Source organism: Portunus trituberculatus, chromosome 12 (genome assembly GCF_017591435.1).
Source record: "Portunus trituberculatus isolate SZX2019 chromosome 12, ASM1759143v1, whole genome shotgun sequence".
Lineage (NCBI taxonomy): Eukaryota > Metazoa > Arthropoda > Malacostraca > Decapoda > Portunidae > Portunus > Portunus trituberculatus.
This window is the reverse complement of record NC_059266.1, coordinates 75,001-91,392: the sequence shown is the minus strand read 5'-3', so window position 1 is coordinate 91,392 and position 16,392 is coordinate 75,001. Positions and strand designations below refer to the sequence as shown.

The window sequence follows — 16,392 nt, the reverse complement described above, 5'->3', positions numbered from 1 at the left end:
CTGGTGTTTTCTGTTGTGTAGACAGTGTATTAGTAGCAGTGGCAGATCCAGGGAGGGGGGGGTCTGAGGGGCTGAAGCACCCCCCAGGCTAGTAGACACCCCCAAAATTTTTTAAATCTTGGATCTGCCACTGAAGTTAACTGTCATATAATATCTTTAAAGCTATTAATGCTCTGTGTGTATGTGTGTTTTGTGTGTGTGTGTGTGTGTGTGTGTGTGTGTGTGTGTGTGTGTGTGTGTGTGTGTGTGTATTTACCTAGTTGCATTTACCTAGTTGTAGTTTTACAGGGCCTGGGCTTTATGCTCGTGTGGCCCCGTCTCCATATCTACACTTATCCAGTGTGTGTGTGTGTGTGTGTGTGTGTGTGTGTGTGTGTGTGTGTGTGTGTGTGTGTGTGTGTATTTATTTACCTAGTTGTATTTGCCTAGTTGTAGTTTTACAGGGCCTGGGCTTTATGCTCGTGTGGTCCCATCTCCATATCTACACTTATCCAATTTTTCTTTAAAACTGTGTGTGTGTGTGTGTGTGTGTGTGTGTGTGTGTGTGTGTGTGTGTGTGTGTGTGTGTGTGTGTGTGTCTTATTTCTAGTGCATTGCTTCTAGTAGTGATCATTGTTGCATATCCCAGTGAGAGAGTCAAGACCAAATGCTTAGAGACATGTACACTACTACAATTACACAATACTCTTCCCTCACAGGTATGGTAACCGTGGCCACAACCAGCCCTGTATGCACGAGGGGTCCCAACGCTGCTTCATCACCTCCCAGAACCATGGCTATGCAGTTGATACGGCTTCCATCCCTGCAGATTGGGCACTGCTCTTCACCAACAAGAATGACAGCTCCAACGAGGGCATTGTGCACCGCTCCCTGCCCTTCTTCAGGTGTGTGTGTAAGAGAGAGAGAGAGTGTGTGTGTGTGTGTTTGTAAGTGCCACATCATGTATAAAAGTAACCAAGTGTCTGTGTGTGTGTGTGTGTGTGTGTGTGTGTGTGTGTGTGTGTGTGTGTGTGTGTGTGTGTGTGTGTGTGTGTGTGTGTAATTAACCACGGTCGCCTGCTGGTCACCCAGCCAGTCTTCCCCATTACGGAGTGAGCTCGGAGCTCATAGACCGATCTTCGGGTAGGACTGAGACCACATCACACACAACACACACTGGGACAGCGAGGCCACAACCCCTCGAGGTATATCCTGTACCTATTTACTGCTAGGTGAACAGGGGCCACACATTAAGAGGCTTGCCCATTTGCTTCGCTGCTTCCCGGGACTCGAACCCGGGCCCTCTTGATTGTGAGTCAAGCGTGCTAACCACTACACTACGCAGTGTGTGTGTGTGTGTGTTATAGAGGATGTGAGGTAGTGATTCTGTTCCTGTATTTATGTTTATATAGTTTTTCCTTCAGTTGATGGACATTTCTTATTTATATGTGTATGTGTAAGTTTGTATTAGAAAGAAAGAGAGTGAGAGATAGAAGAAAGTTTACTCTCTGCTCTATCAAACCATCATTTTTTTTCTTCTGTTCTATCTGTGTGTATGTATATCAATCTCATTCTCTGTATCTATGTACGTGTAAAAATCTTTGCTAACTCAATAGTTCTGGCTAATTAAAACTATAGTGCCCATCACATTACATCCCCATTTCTCTAACCACCAATATGCAGTTTAGTGATAGGGGTTTATTAGCACCACTACGCCTTGCATTACTCACCAGTCTCTGTCCTCCAGTGTGCAGTTCCACCCTGAGCATTGTGCCGGCCCTGAGGACTTGGAGAGCCTGTTTGATGTGTTCCTGGAGGTGGTAAAGCAGACTAGCCATGGGGTGATGAAGGAGGCCTGGGATCTGCCGGCCACTCTCACCTCGCACCTCAGCTATAAGTGAGTGGAGGGTGTTAGAAATAAAGCATAAAATATGACAATTAAAGAAGATAATTATGTGTTAACTGGTACTGGAAGAGTTGCACTTTATATTAAATCTGTATATGCTTTACTTATTTATTCTTTTTTACTTTTGGTACTTTTATCTTCATTATTGATCTTCTCTTTAAGTTAATTGAAAGCTTTATCTAGTTTTGTTTATTGTTTATTTATTTGTTTTATTTAATCCTGCTCTCACTTCCCTGTTATTTCTATATTAATTTGTTTATCATAGGAATTGAACAGCATTCTCATATAAAGATAGAAGTGTGTATTATTTTTTGTCTGAAGACTTGTTTTATCTACCTGAAAGAATCTCATTTCCACCCTTCTGACCACTACACTGCCTGTCCCTCCCCAGGCCGTCGTCTGAGGTGCCTCAGGCCGAGACTGGGAAACTCCCCAAGAAGATCCTCATTCTGGGCTCAGGCGGCCTTTCCATTGGTCAGGCGGGCGAGTTTGACTATTCTGGTGAGTTTAAGTACAGTGTGTAGAATTTCTATACTATTTTAAATTCTTTCATAAGGATTACTATTTTAAAAGATTGATTAAACACTGGTGCCAAGACTACTACTACTACTAGTACTACTACTACTACTACTACTACTACTACTACTACTACTACTACTACTACTACTACTACTACTACTACTACTACTACTTACCACCACCACCACCACCACCACCACCACCATTACTTTTATTACCACACTGCCTTGTCTCACAGGATCCCAGGCTATCAAGGCCATGAAGGAGGAGGGTGTGGAGTCAGTGCTGATGAACCCAAACATTGCCACAGTGCAGACCAGCAAGGGCCTGGCAGACAAGGTGTACTTCCTGCCCATCACTCCCTCCTATGTTGAGCAGGTCAGGAGGTTTGGATTCTCTATCTCTCTTTATCCATTACTGTTCAAGATGTATTGGAACTTTGTCTTTTAATGTGAATTTGTCCTTTGTTGGTTGTACAGATGCTTATGAATTCAGAGGTGCTTTATTGTTTTTTCAGGATGTTTTGTTTCTCTCTCTTTATCCAATACCATTCAGGATGTATCAGAACTTTGTCTTTTTCATGAGCTTGTCCTTTGTTGGTTTCACAGATGCTTAGTATGAATTCAGGGGTATTTTTATTGTTTTTATCATCCATTTGTCCACTGTCTTTGATTCTCCTTGGACTGAAAACTAAAAATATGTTTAAAAGTATTCAAAACATACGACAGCTAGTAAAAACTTATCTGTGATTGTTTGAAGGAATATCCAATTTTAATTATCACCACCTTTGAAATGTATGGCTTTAGATCACAGATAACTAGTGATTAATTAGATGGAAATAAGCACACTGAACACCATCATGTAGCAATGATAGGAATAAGAAAAACAAAACAGTGCACTCAAACACCATAAACTTTCAGTTCACCAGTAATATTACTACAAAGTAACACAACAAACACCACCACACAATCACACAACCACAATACAAACAACCCCAATAAAGCAAGACACTTGAACAACGTACAACTTTCAAATCACCAGTAATATTAACTAGAAAGACCAACTAGCACAAACACAATACAAACAAGACTAATAAACACTCAGACACAATTTTTAAGCACCCAATTCCACACAGGTCATCAAATCGGAACGTCCTGATGGTGTCCTGCTCACTTTTGGGGGTCAGACGGCCCTTAACTGTGGCGTGGAGCTGGAGCGTGCTGGGGTATGGTCTAAGTATGGGGTCCGGGTGCTGGGGACTCCTGTGGCCTCCATTGTGCAGAGTGAAGACCGTAAGATGTTTGCTGAGGTGGTGGCGTCTGTCGGGGAGCGAGTGGCGCCTTCTGCTGCTGTGTATTCTGTGGAGGAGGTGAGTGAATGATGAGGGAAAGGATGGTTGGCGAGAAGTGTAAGATGAAGTATGGAATAGATTAGCAGTGAGTGAGGTTAAATGGTGAAGGATGGTGAGATAAGGAATGCATGAGAGGAGGAGGAGGAGGAGGAGAGGAACTAAATGAAAAAAGATAAATAAATAAAGGAAAAAAAGTTACATGTAAAGAAGAGGATATAGAGGAAGAGACAGAGGAGTAGGATGAAGATGAAAAGAAGAAGATGAGGAGGAAACTATGAGAGGAAATGAGGAATCACATGGAAAAGAAAGGAATTAGTGTATTATAGATGGTTGAATTACTAGATAGAAGGTCACTTAGAGGAAAGAGATTATAATAGGGTTTGATATTTGGTTTAGAATATTTAATAGTTAGTAATTGTGCCATCCTGTGTGTGTATGTATGTTTATTACAAGAAAGTCATCTGCATTACACTCTATAAACAAGGCAAAGTGTAAGAAGAATTGTCACCAGTAATTATCTTTCTCTACACTAATCATATTACATAAAGTTCCATTCTCACTTTCACCACCAATATGAGAAGCTTCTAAACACTTGAAGTATTGTGTCTTACTGCCTAACCCACAGGCACACGAGGCAGCTGAGAGGATTGGCTATCCGGTGCTGGCCAGGGCTGCCTATGCACTGGGTGGTCTTGGTTCAGGTTTTGCCGACAACCCTCAGGAGCTGGCAAAGCTGGCCACCTCTGCCTTTGCTCACTCCCCGCAGCTTATCATTGGTGGGTTGCTGCAAGGATTCAGTGCTTTCTCTATTCTATTGTATTAGTCTTGTTTCAGATAAGGTACAAGTGATCTTTTCCTTGTACACTTATAACTTTTTTTTTTTTTTTTTTTTTTTTTTCATCATGGGTCAGGAGTCTCAGTTATTTTCACGTGTATAATGTTGCTACTATAAAACATTATTAATGAATGTAGTTTATCTGCTCTGTTTAAGTAAATAGCAATTTGTATTTTCTTTTTTTATCTTCATCATTGTATTTTTTTAGCATGCATCTAGTCAGCCTTACTAATACTGGTGAGGTTGTACATTCCACAGCAGCCTGCCATGCTTGCTATCTTTAGTTCCTGGACCAGTGTTTCACACAGACTTTCTCTTTCAGACAAGTCCCTGAAGGGATGGAAGGAAGTGGAGTATGAAGTGGTGCGAGATGCGTATGACAACTGCATTACGGTGCGTTGCCTTCCCAGTACACCACCATTACTACTGTGACTCCTGCTACTACTACCACCACTGCTGTTATTTACAACATTGGCACATATGATAATACTACTAGCATCATTTTTACTATAACCGTTGCCTTCACCGTCACAAAGCATATCCCTCGACTTTAACTAATATATTGCAATTCGTTATTTTTCTCACAAGTTACTATCACATTTACTATCACCACTGTCCTACTATCAACATCATTTCTGCTACATCCACTACCACCACATGGCATATCACCATCAACCAATCTTCCCTTTCCCCAATAACCCTTTCACTAACTTGACCTCATTGATGCTACATTTCAATAACTCACTGTCCTAGTATTAACATTATTTCTGCTATAACCACCACCACAGAGCATATTATCATCAACTAACCTTCCCTTTCCCTAGTACTGTTTCACCAACTCAACCTCATTGACACTACATTTTAATAACAAACATCTCTACCAACCCTCAGGTATGCAACATGGAGAACATTGACCCTCTTGGCATTCACACTGGGGAGAGCCTTGTGGTGGCCCCCTCACAGACCCTCACCAACAGGGAATATCAGGTCCTGCGTTCCACTGCCCTGTCAGTGGTGAGGCGGCTTGGTGTGGTGGGTGAGTGCAACATACAGTATGCTCTCAACCCAAACTCAGAGGAATATTACATCATTGAGGTGAGGAAATACATGGATGGATTACCCAAGGTGTGTGAAGTGTGAGGAGAGATTGGTTTGGAGTTTGAGATTGAAGGATAAAGGGAGAAGGAATTATATGGGTGTTATTTTGAATGAGGAGAAATGAAAAATGTGAAGGTAAGTGAAAAAAGTTATCTGGGTATGTGACATTGAAGGCAAAAAGGAAAGAGAATGATATGATGTGTGATGAAAGAAAATAGAGAATGGTGTGATTATAATTTTTTAACGAGAGGTAATGCAGGGTTTAGGTAGATGAAACAATGAACAGAAAGAGAAAATAGTGTCCATTGATTGAGAAAGGAAGAGTGTATGAAGTTAGTGTATGAAATTAATGGAAAGTAAGAGAATGAAGTGTTGGCATTTCATATTGAATGAGGAGAAGAAATGAATTAAACTATGGATGAATTATATTAAAAGCTAATCTGACAATACCTAATCCAACTTTACCTTATCTAATGTGAACTAACCTAACCTAATTTCATCTAACCTACCTTACCTTACCTTACCTTACCTAACCTAACCTAACCTAATCTAATTTAATCCAGCCATACCTTATCCAACCTCATCTAATCTAACCTAAATACATCCACACCTTATCTAACCTCAGCTAACCTAACCTAAATCCATCAATATCTAACCTAACCTAACCTAACCTCCCACAATACCAGGTGAACGCCAGGCTGTCCAGATCCTCGGCTCTTGCGTCCAAGGCCACTGGGTATCCACTAGCATACGTGGCGGCCAAGCTAGCTCTAGGAAGGTCACTGCCAGACCTCACCAACTCAGTCACTGCCTCCACCACTGCCTGCTTTGAGCCTTCCCTTGACTATTGTGTGGTGAAAGTGCCTCGCTGGGACCTCTCCAAATTCAGTCGTGTGTCTACCAAGGTAAGGGATAAAGGGAGGTAGTGAAAGCTGGGTAAAAGTGAAAGTAAGAGAAAAGGAGAGGTAAGAGTAACAAGAGATAGAAAATGGTATGTAGGAAAGTAACAGATGTTTAAGAGGGAAGGATGTAAGATAAAGGGAGGTATTGATAGCTAGATAGAAATTAAAGTAATGGAGAAAATCATGTCTATAATGAAGGGTTGGTAGGAAAGGATGTTTGAGAGCGAAGGTTCCAGTATAAAGGGGAGAATGAAAGCTAGATATAAGTGAAAGCAAGATAGAAAACCATGTGTCTAGCAAGTTAATGAATGATTGATAAGAAGGGAGCTTTGAGAGGAAAGAATGTAGGATAAAGGGAGTTGCAAGAGTTAAGTAGAAGTGAAAACAAGAGAGAAAATTAGAGAACTGGTTGTAATATGGAAGGGATGTAAGAGTGGAGAAAGAGATAGAAAATGAATGGAAAAGGATACAGGCAATTAGCAACAAACAAGAAGAATGAGAGTGTGAAAGAATATAATTAAAAGACAAGAATTACAAACAGTGATGTTGTGGATGCAAGTAAGAGAGAGAGAGAGAGAGAGAGAGAGAGACATAAGCAGTAACAAACAGAATAAAGAATGAGGTAGTGAGAGGATACAATCAAGAGAGAGAAATCCAATATAGGTGATGTAATGATTAATGTAACGTTTTTTCCAGATTGGCAGCTCCATGAAGAGTGTTGGGGAGGTGATGGGTATTGGCCGGTCGTTTGAGGAGGCTCTGCAGAAGGCACTGAGGATGGTGGATGAGACACTGTCAGGCTTCGATCCCTATGTCAGTGAGGCAGATGAAAAGGTAATGTTTCTCTGTTTGTTCTTGTTCAAATTTATCTTTTTCTTGTCTGGATTTGTATTGATATATTTTTATCTTCTCTCTTTCTTTCTCTTTCAATATGATACATTTTAAACCACTTCTTTACTGGGAATGAGATTGAGAAATAACAGATATCATTCTCCCATTGTCTTTTAAGGGGGGAGTCCGGTTTAGATCGGGGGTGCCATATCTCCGGTAAATATGCATGAATCGCTCTGATTTTTATGTTGTGAAGTATTGGCATCATTTACATCAACATTAGACATTGACCCCCATTCTTGTCCCCCTCCCCCCCCTCCAACTACAACTACAACGAAAATTTAAAAGCGAATCTCCGTCGTTATTATTGGCCCCACAACCTTCATTTTTTTGTGACTTAGAGACGTTATAATATGAAATGTTTCTTCGTCGTTAGATTTTTCATTTCAGCTTTTGAATTTGTTTTATGATTTTTTTTTTAAATGTGTTTTTTTTGCCTTTTTTTGACCAAAAAAATATTAATATAAAATTAAACCAGACATATATAAAAAAACAGCGACGATGATTTGAAGAGAAAGTATTCCTCTGCCTTTTAGTCTTTGTTTCATTGAAATCAAGCTAAAACTGGCTCCAAGGTTAACGTTAGAAGGGGAATAACTTATGTTTTGAGATATGGGCTGAGAGAGATTGATCGATCGCGATCCCGTTAAAACACACTAGGAAGCTCAGGACTATGAGATCATCTTCAATCTGATAATACACACACAAAAAGTTCAGATTTTAGCGTTTTTTCGTAGAATTGGGTGGAAAAAAACTTACTCTGCTGATGTAAACAAACGCACAGCTGCACGTGGTTGAGCGCGGGACCTTTAAACGGGATTTAAAGGGAAACTATCGCAAGTTTCCTTTTAAATCTTTGCGAGATAGTTGCCAAAATGTATACCTACCAAATATATTTTTTTCACAAAAAGTCATTTTTTTAATATTTTTGGGGTCTCCAAACCGGACTCTCCCCTTAACTCTATTCATCATTGTGTTAGTTTCAAACTTTTTTAAAGACTGTTAGACTCACTTTACCAACAATAGTGACACTCATCCCATCCCCTCCAGGAGCTGACATCGTCTTTTAACTCTATTCATCATTGTGTTAGTTTCGAACTTTTTTATAGACTGTTAGACTCACTTTACCAACAATAGTGACACTCATCCCATCCCCTCCAGGAGCTGACAGAACCGACAGACAAGCGCATTCTGGTGTTGGCAGCTGCACTGAGGAAAGGCTGGGACATTGACAAGCTGTACAGCCTCACCAGGATTGACAAGTGGTTCCTGTACAAGATGAAGGTAATGATGAGGACTTATATTCACTTTCCACTTAGAATTTTTGGAGTTTATTTGCTTCATCTTCTTACATGTCGAGATTTATGGTTCTTGTTGATGAAGATGATAATTGTGTATACCTTCCCCAATTAGGTAGTAAGTCATTTCATTCTGTCATTCTTACATCTTCCCTCTTTTTACTTACGTTCTTAAATGTCTGACACATTTCACTTTCAGAACATCACCAACATGTATGAGCATCTTGAGAGCCTGGCTGAGGAGGAGGAGCTGTCTGAAGATATGCTGCGGAAGGCAAAGAAACTTGGCTTCTCGGACAAGCAGATTGGAGGAGCAGCTGAGGGCACAGAGCAAGCTGTGCGCGACCTCAGGGAGAAGCATGGTGGGTGTCCTGTGTCTTATAGTCTTCCTAGTCTTTCTTCTGATGCTCTGTGTTGTAGTCTTCCTTCTGGTGCTTTGTGTGTTGTGCCCTCCTGTTGATCTGTGTGGTGTTAGTCTTCCTTTTTCTGGTGTTCTGTGTGTTATGACTTCCTGGTGTGTGTTGTAGCCTTGTGATCTGTGTGTTGTTAGTCTTCCTTTTTCTGATGCTCTGTGTGTTATGACTTTCTGGTGATGTGTATGTTGTACCCTCCAATTGATCTGTGTGTTGTAGTCTCCCTTCTGGTGCTCTGTGTGTTATATCTTTCTGGTACCCTGTGTGTTGTAGCCTTCCTTTTAATTTATGAGTAAAATCTAAGTAAAATCTGTAAATCTCAACAGAAAAATAATCTAACTCAGTATTGGGAAAGTTTGTAGATTTAAATGTTCTTAAGTCATAGTGCCATACTTATCTGTCAGTTAGTTATCATGAAGTCTGTGAGTGAAGCAGTGAAGTCCACACTCGGTCCTCTCAATCTATCTTACCTGGACAGGAATCTTGCCGTTTGTGAAGCAGGTGGACACGGTGTCAGCTGAATGGCCGGCTGCTACTAACTATCTCTACCTGACCTACTGCGGCTCCTCCCATGACCTCACCTTCCCACCCGGGGCCACCATGGTGTTGGGTAAGTGTTCCTGTTGAAGCTGATCACTAAATATCATGTCACAGATTAGTTGATGTTATGTAGATTTTGTAAGACTAGTAATAAACTTCAAGGTATGAGTATTTACTGGGTTCACATGTATCAATGAGCATTTTGTCTTCTATTTATATGAAGTTTATCACCTAACTTTTTTAATGCTGCCACAGAAGAGTTGAGGTCATTCTGTGGAATCTTGTAAAGTTGGCTATATACATGAAGGTGTGAATATTTCTTTGGTTTGCATTTATTAATTAATGAACTGGGCAAAAAAGAACAAAAGAAGTAGTAATTTTTATATATAAGGGACACTATCCAAAGAAAACAAAAAACGAGAAATAAATAGTTAAAACATGAGACAAAACAGCCCACTTTGATCTTCAAAGAAATATAAAAATGATTATCTTTTTATGTACCACCAGTCACCACCAACAAAGACACCTCTAAGCAACCTATCATCTCCTCACTTATCCATCCCGATGTTTCTCGATCTCCACCACTACCACCACCACCACCATTCTGAAAAGAAATATAAAAAGAGATGATCTACTTACATATTGCCAGTCACCATCAACAAAGACACTCCTAAGCCACCCATCATCTCCCAATTATCTTACTCCTTTCCCCTTGCCCTAATACCACCAGGGTCGGGAGTGTATCGCATTGGGTCATCGGTGGAGTTTGACTGGTGTGCGGTGCAGTGCATTCGAACTCTCCGCAAGCTGGGCCACCGCACCATCATGATCAACTACAACCCTGAGACTGTCTCCACTGACTATGACATGTGTGACCGTCTCTACTTCGACGAGATCTCCTTTGAGGTGGGTAGTGGATCAGGGTCAGCATGTCAGTGGGTTGGCAGTTTATGTGCACGATCTAGAAGACTACCAGCTAATATACTGACTAAAGGGTTGGCAGGTTGGTGGGTTGGCTGTTTATGTGCATGATCTAGAAAACTACCAGTTAATATTATACTGACTAAAGGTTGGTGGGTTGGCTGTTTATGTGCATGATCTAGAAGACTACCAGCTAATATTATATTGACTAAAGGGTTGGCAGGTTGATGAGTTGGCTGTTTATGTGCATGATCTAAAAAACTGCCAGCCAATATATTGACTTAAGGGTTGGCAGGTTGGCAAGTTGGATGTTTATGTGTATGACCTTAAAAAATCATCTAATGATGTAGTGACTAAAGTTCTAAGATAATTCCTGTCATGATCACACCTTATCTGGTAGTGATAGGTAGGATATGGGTTACATAATTTGGATTTGGATTAAGGTTATTGCAATTATTTATGTAAGACAGACACTGGCCAAGGACTGCAATGATAGAAAATGGCCTATTGTGGTGTTGATCCTTAAAGAAAGGCCAATAAAATAATAAAAAAACTGTAACATTTAAGTCACAGGAAGAGGGAAGCACAGAAGCAGGCAGGGAGTTCTAGTTTATATGAAAATTAAATATAATGACTGATAATCCTGTTCAGAAAATGCAAATATCACTCTGGAACTCTCTACCTGTTTCTGTATTTCCATCTTCCTATAACCTGAATTCATTGAAGAGGAAGGTTTCAAGACATTTATCCCATTCTTTCAGCTAACTCTCCCACACATTGGGGATTGGCATCTAAGTTGGCCTTATTGTTTTGTCATTTTTGTTGTCCTTGGCCAGATTTCTCCTTTGAAAAAAAAAAAAAAAAAGACACAACAAATCCTCCACACAGGTTGTAATGGACATCTACAACCTTGAGAACCCCCTTGGTGTGATCCTGAGCATGGGTGGCCAGCTGCCAAACAACATAGCAATGAACCTGCACCACCTGAATGCCCAGATCCTCGGCACCTCCCCCGAGTCCATTGATGGTGCCGAGAACAGATTCAAGTTCTCGCGCATGCTGGACAAAATTGGAATCTCCCAGCCACAGTGAGCATTTTTTTTTATTCTATTTCTCTTTATTCATTTCTTTTTCAACCAATCACCACATCTTATTCCCTATAGTTCCTTGTTCAACCAGTGGAATTTTTTGTCCGCATCAGGTGGAAGGAACTCACTAACTTGAAGTCGGCACAAGCATTCTGCGAGGAGGTGGGCTTTCCCTGCCTGGTGCGTCCCTCGTATGTCCTCTCCGGCGCAGCCATGAATGTGGCACACTCCCACCAAGACCTGGAGACTTACCTCAACCAGGCTGCTGCAGTGTCCAAGGAGCATCCGGTGGTCATCTCCAAGTTCATTCTGGAGGCAAAGGTGAGGACCGGGCCATGACTTAGTTTTCTGGCAGTGAACTGGTGTGGAAATCTTTGATTTTGAAGGACTTGGTGGGTCTTTATGTGAGTAGTTTATTGTAGAATTAACTGGTATTATGCTATCCATGTGTCTCTCTTACTGCACCAAAGTGAACTGAATTAGCTTGTGAATCTCTTGATCTCTTACTTCCTTCACCAGAATGATCTAAACTATCTTACTATGTCATCAATCTCTCCCTCCACCCCAACAGGAGATAGACGTGGATGCGGTAGCAAGTGATGGAGCGCTGGTGTGCATGGCAGTGAGTGAGCACGTGGAGAACGCCGGTGTGCACTCTGGTGATGCCACACTGGTCACACCACCGCAGGACCTCAACTCAGAGACGCTAGCCAAGATCACCTCCATCGTGGCTGCCATTGCCCGGGCCCTGGAGGTAAATGGGCCCTTCAACATGCAGCTCATTGCCAAGGTAAGTCTATTTACTGTGCTAATTTGAAAAGTACAGCTGCCTTATAGATCAACCCTTTATCCCCTTCAATACTGAGACGCATTTTTACCTTGAGTTTTGGGTATGATTAGATGATTTCATTTGCATTAGGAAGAGTATATGGAGGTCAGAAGATTAATGGTCCTGAGAATTCACTATTTTATTCCCCACAAGTTTCTGAAGATGTATAACATTGCCAAATGATAATCAGAATGAATATGAAAATGCATCCTAGTACTAAAGAGATTAACATGCAGCTGATTGCTTCTCTAGTCAATCTGTGTAACCCACCCTTTTCTGCCAACAGGATAACCATCTGAAGGTGATAGAGACAAACCTGAGGGTGTCGCGATCCTTCCCCTTCGTGAGCAAGACGCTGGACTTTGACTTTGTTGCCTGTGCCACCCGGGTCATTGTTGGGGAGGAGGTGCTGCCTTCTAATGTCCTGAGGGGCTGTGGACGAGTGGGAGTCAAGGTGCCACAGTTCAGCTTCTCACGGCTGGCAGGTGTGTGGTGATGGTACTTGTATTGGTGCTCAGGTGCTCAAAGTTGTGATTTGTTCTACAGATTCTATAGATTGCTTTATTTCTACAGTGTTGGGCAACTACTTAATATTATGTTTCCTCATTTATTTTCTATTTTGATGTAATTTTGTGTGAATGACTGACTGACTGAGATAGAATGCAGAATTTTATTTTCTACTGTTTGAGGCCCCATAGTTGCATCACCTCTGCTTCACCATCAGGAGCCGACGTGATGCTTGGGGTGGAGATGGCGTCTACCGGTGAGGTGGCTTGCTTTGGGGAGAACCGCTATGAGGCGTATCTCAAGTCCATGATCTCCACTGGCTTTGTTATCCCTCAGAGGTCCATCCTGCTCTCCATTGGCAGCTACAAGGTAATGCAAATGTATCCTCCTCCTCCTCCTCCTCCTCCATCGCATTTTCATTCTCAGGAACAACAAAGCAAGCAGAGACAAAAGAACAAAAGTTCTTTTTTTTTATGTGAGAGAAAGTGAAAGCAAGGAAAGGAATAAATCAAAGCTTTTTGTCTCAACCACTTCTGTCTGGCAGGGTTTTCTGAAATAAGTATTCAATATAGACAGATAGATAAATGTAGCGCAGGTAGATCAAATGTTTTGTTCTGCCATTCAGCACAAGAATGAGTTGCTGCCAGCAGTGAGGACTCTGGCACAGATGGGTTACAAGCTCTACGCATCGCTCGGCACTGCTGACTTCTACTCAACTCATGGCATTCAGGTCAGTATTTGTTGTGGCAGTGTATCTTCCTTTACTTTCCTCTGTTTTTTTTTTTTACCTGAGCACTACATCTAGATAACCTCATAGTCGTGATGCTTCAGGTGGTAGCACATCTCTTTACAATGGCAGAAGTCCTGACTTTAAATCTAGAACTCCCTACCTGCTCCTATGACCTGAACTCATTTAAGAGAAGTTTCAAAACATTTATCCCATTCGTTTGGATAATTCTCTTAGATCTGCTTGGGGACTGGCAACTAAGATGGTCTTTCTGTTGAATTGTTTTTGTTGCCCTTGGCCAGATTTCCTTTCTTACATAAGGAAAGGAAAAAATAAGGATATTTTAGAACACTTCCTTGGTTTACATCATAATAGTCTTAAATGTCCATTAGTCTGTACTGTATCACTGCAAAGTGCAACAATTCACAACACTAAAAGCGATGTTTGAAATCTTAATAAGCACCAAGAAGAAAAAAGAAATGAGAAGGATAGATTTTGACATTTCTTGCCTGTAGGATAAGAAGAAATGTCCCTGAGTGGTTTGTGATAGCAGCAAATGTACCAAATAGCAGTGAATGGGTTAATACATACATACGTACACATACAAAGGCAGTCTTCTCCAGAAAGGTGGGATAGCTAAGACAAGGCATGCAGCTTTCACACTCCCATTCATTCTGACCATTCTCAACCCTTGACAGAGATGAGAAAATGCTACTCCTCTCTCCTTTTTTATTTTGATATTTAGTTAAGGCTAGTAAAACATCTGTTGTCCTATATAATTTAATGCACGGAGTTTGATAAATGAATACACGACACTCAAAGATGACAAGAGATATACACAACTTACACAATAATGAGGATACAACTTGACATACATAGATATTTACAAAGCATAGTGACAGAGCCAGTACACAAGGTAATGATGTTTGTCAAATACTCTTTGTGTATATATATGAATGTGGTATTTACAGTCGGTTCATTCACTTTGATGGGTGAATAAGTCTTAAAAACATCACTTGTTCTAAATTTATGATGGATGACCAGCATAAACCCATTAATGTAGCCAGCAATCACTCCTGTCTCCTCCTGTCCTGTCTGTCTATCCATCTGTCAACAATTCAGTCAGTCCATCAATTATAGTCAGTCAGTCTATCTCCAGTATTTTTTTTTATTAATCCATGTTGATCTATTTTTTGTTCTATTTTGTTAGTCTTTCAGTCAGCCATTAAGTTTGTTAATCCATCACTAAGCCATTCAGTCAGTCTTTTTATCAGTCAAACCAATCTGTTCAGTTCTTGCTCAGCTACTTCATTAGTCAGTTGTTAATATCTCACTCAACCAGTCAATCACTCCATCCCACAGCCACACAACCAATTAATTTCAGTCAGCCACTTGTAAATCAGTCAGTCCAGTTTCAAGTCAGTCAATCCAATCTCTTACTACAGCACCTCTAACTTATCTATTTACTTTCCACCGGGGCTATAGGTCAGTGGATTCATCATCTTCGTCGGTGTCCTCCTCTCGCAAGCTGAGGAAGTTTGGTTCAGGGCTTGGGGAGGTTGGGGAGATGAGGGTGTCAGGCACATCACTCCCTGTGTGGCTGGGGTGTTCCAGTGTCATGAGTTCTGGGGAGTCAGTTCGTGGGGATGTAGGGGGTGTTGGGAGCTCCACAGGTAATGGGGCAGGATCAGCAGGTGGAGTGAGTGGGGAGTTAGGGAGAGTGGAGGCTGGAGAGTCACTGGGGAGCTCTATAATGTCCATGTCACTGTCTGTATTGCTGAGTGTCCTGGTGGCAATACTGTGCTTCTGGGGGTCAATGTTCTGTAAGGCTGGGGCGGTGTGTAGGCGGTCCATGCCAAACACTGAGTTTCGTTCTGGTGGGGGCTGAGGTGGTGGTGTGTTGAGCTCCCAGTTTGAGCCACGGGGTGGAGCGGTACTGGGCACCAAGTCGTGTTGTTCGTTGACACTCCATGATGACGATAACATGTCCCTCACTCCACCTCGTGACGCCACATTAAGTTGCTCCACCTGTCGGCGCAGCGAGACGGCATCCTCGTTGTTCCCAGTCTCGTCGAGCAGTGTGGCCATGTTGCCAGTGAGGAGCAGGTACATATAGGCCTGGGGGTAGGCTCGGTTGCGGTTTGAGGCCCGAGCCATGGCCAGGAAATGTTTGGCAAAGAGTCTAAGGACTGGTCCGGCTCTGAGGTCCTTGACGCGCTTCACCTTGGAGTCTAGACGGATGGTGGAGGGCCGCTTCTTTGTGTTGTTGATGCTGTTCCTCTTTGCTATTTGTGCCTCCACTTGCTCCTTCCGCTTCCGCCGCATCTCGTGAAGCTTCCTCTGTGATGGGAGAGATGAGGAGCATTGAGTTGATGCCTTGTGTGGTGTGGATGTGGATGTGGTGTGGCAGAAATGATGACAGTAATAGTAGCAACAATGAAACCTTATAACTTCCACACCATCCTCACATGACTCACCTTCTCCTCAGCATCACCATCATCATCCTCTGAGTCACTGCGCAGGGCCTTGTCATTCTCTTCCTCCTTATTGTTTTCCTGCGTGGGGAGAGGAAAGTGTGTGAATGACTG

General features: G+C 41.8%; 2 protein-coding genes across 13 annotated transcripts in view; one reads left to right on the top strand and one right to left on the bottom strand.

Annotated features, from left to right (window-relative positions):
• The window catches only part of LOC123502568 (CAD protein-like), an 84,543-nt gene that overhangs the window by 16,263 nt on the left and 51,888 nt on the right, over positions 1 to 16,392 (top strand). For all 12 annotated transcript variants that reach the window (XM_045251716.1, XM_045251708.1, XM_045251710.1 and 9 more), the window contains 20 exons: positions 699 to 884; positions 1,727 to 1,876; positions 2,277 to 2,386; positions 2,643 to 2,782; positions 3,540 to 3,773; positions 4,381 to 4,531; positions 4,913 to 4,983; positions 5,482 to 5,685; positions 6,375 to 6,593; positions 7,287 to 7,424; positions 8,643 to 8,765; positions 8,979 to 9,141; positions 9,671 to 9,802; positions 10,463 to 10,638; positions 11,542 to 11,741; positions 11,855 to 12,062; positions 12,313 to 12,531; positions 12,857 to 13,055; positions 13,295 to 13,446; positions 13,703 to 13,807. In XM_045251716.1, coding sequence (XP_045107651.1) covers positions 699 to 884; positions 1,727 to 1,876; positions 2,277 to 2,386; positions 2,643 to 2,782; positions 3,540 to 3,773; positions 4,381 to 4,531; positions 4,913 to 4,983; positions 5,482 to 5,685; positions 6,375 to 6,593; positions 7,287 to 7,424; positions 8,643 to 8,765; positions 8,979 to 9,141; positions 9,671 to 9,802; positions 10,463 to 10,638; positions 11,542 to 11,741; positions 11,855 to 12,062; positions 12,313 to 12,531; positions 12,857 to 13,055; positions 13,295 to 13,446; positions 13,703 to 13,807 — 3,280 coding nt within the window. The remainder of the gene's footprint in view (positions 1 to 698; positions 885 to 1,726; positions 1,877 to 2,276; positions 2,387 to 2,642; positions 2,783 to 3,539; positions 3,774 to 4,380; positions 4,532 to 4,912; positions 4,984 to 5,481; positions 5,686 to 6,374; positions 6,594 to 7,286; positions 7,425 to 8,642; positions 8,766 to 8,978; positions 9,142 to 9,670; positions 9,803 to 10,462; positions 10,639 to 11,541; positions 11,742 to 11,854; positions 12,063 to 12,312; positions 12,532 to 12,856; positions 13,056 to 13,294; positions 13,447 to 13,702; positions 13,808 to 16,392) is intronic.
• Positions 14,571 to 16,392, bottom strand: part of LOC123502570 — a 17,573-nt gene continuing 15,751 nt past the window's right edge. The window contains exons 11-12 of the mRNA XM_045251717.1: positions 16,282 to 16,359; positions 14,571 to 16,144 (exon numbers count right to left, since the gene is read on the bottom strand). Of these exons, the coding sequence (XP_045107652.1) occupies positions 15,284 to 16,144; positions 16,282 to 16,359 (939 nt within the window). The 3' untranslated portion in view covers positions 14,571 to 15,283. The remainder of the gene's footprint in view (positions 16,145 to 16,281; positions 16,360 to 16,392) is intronic.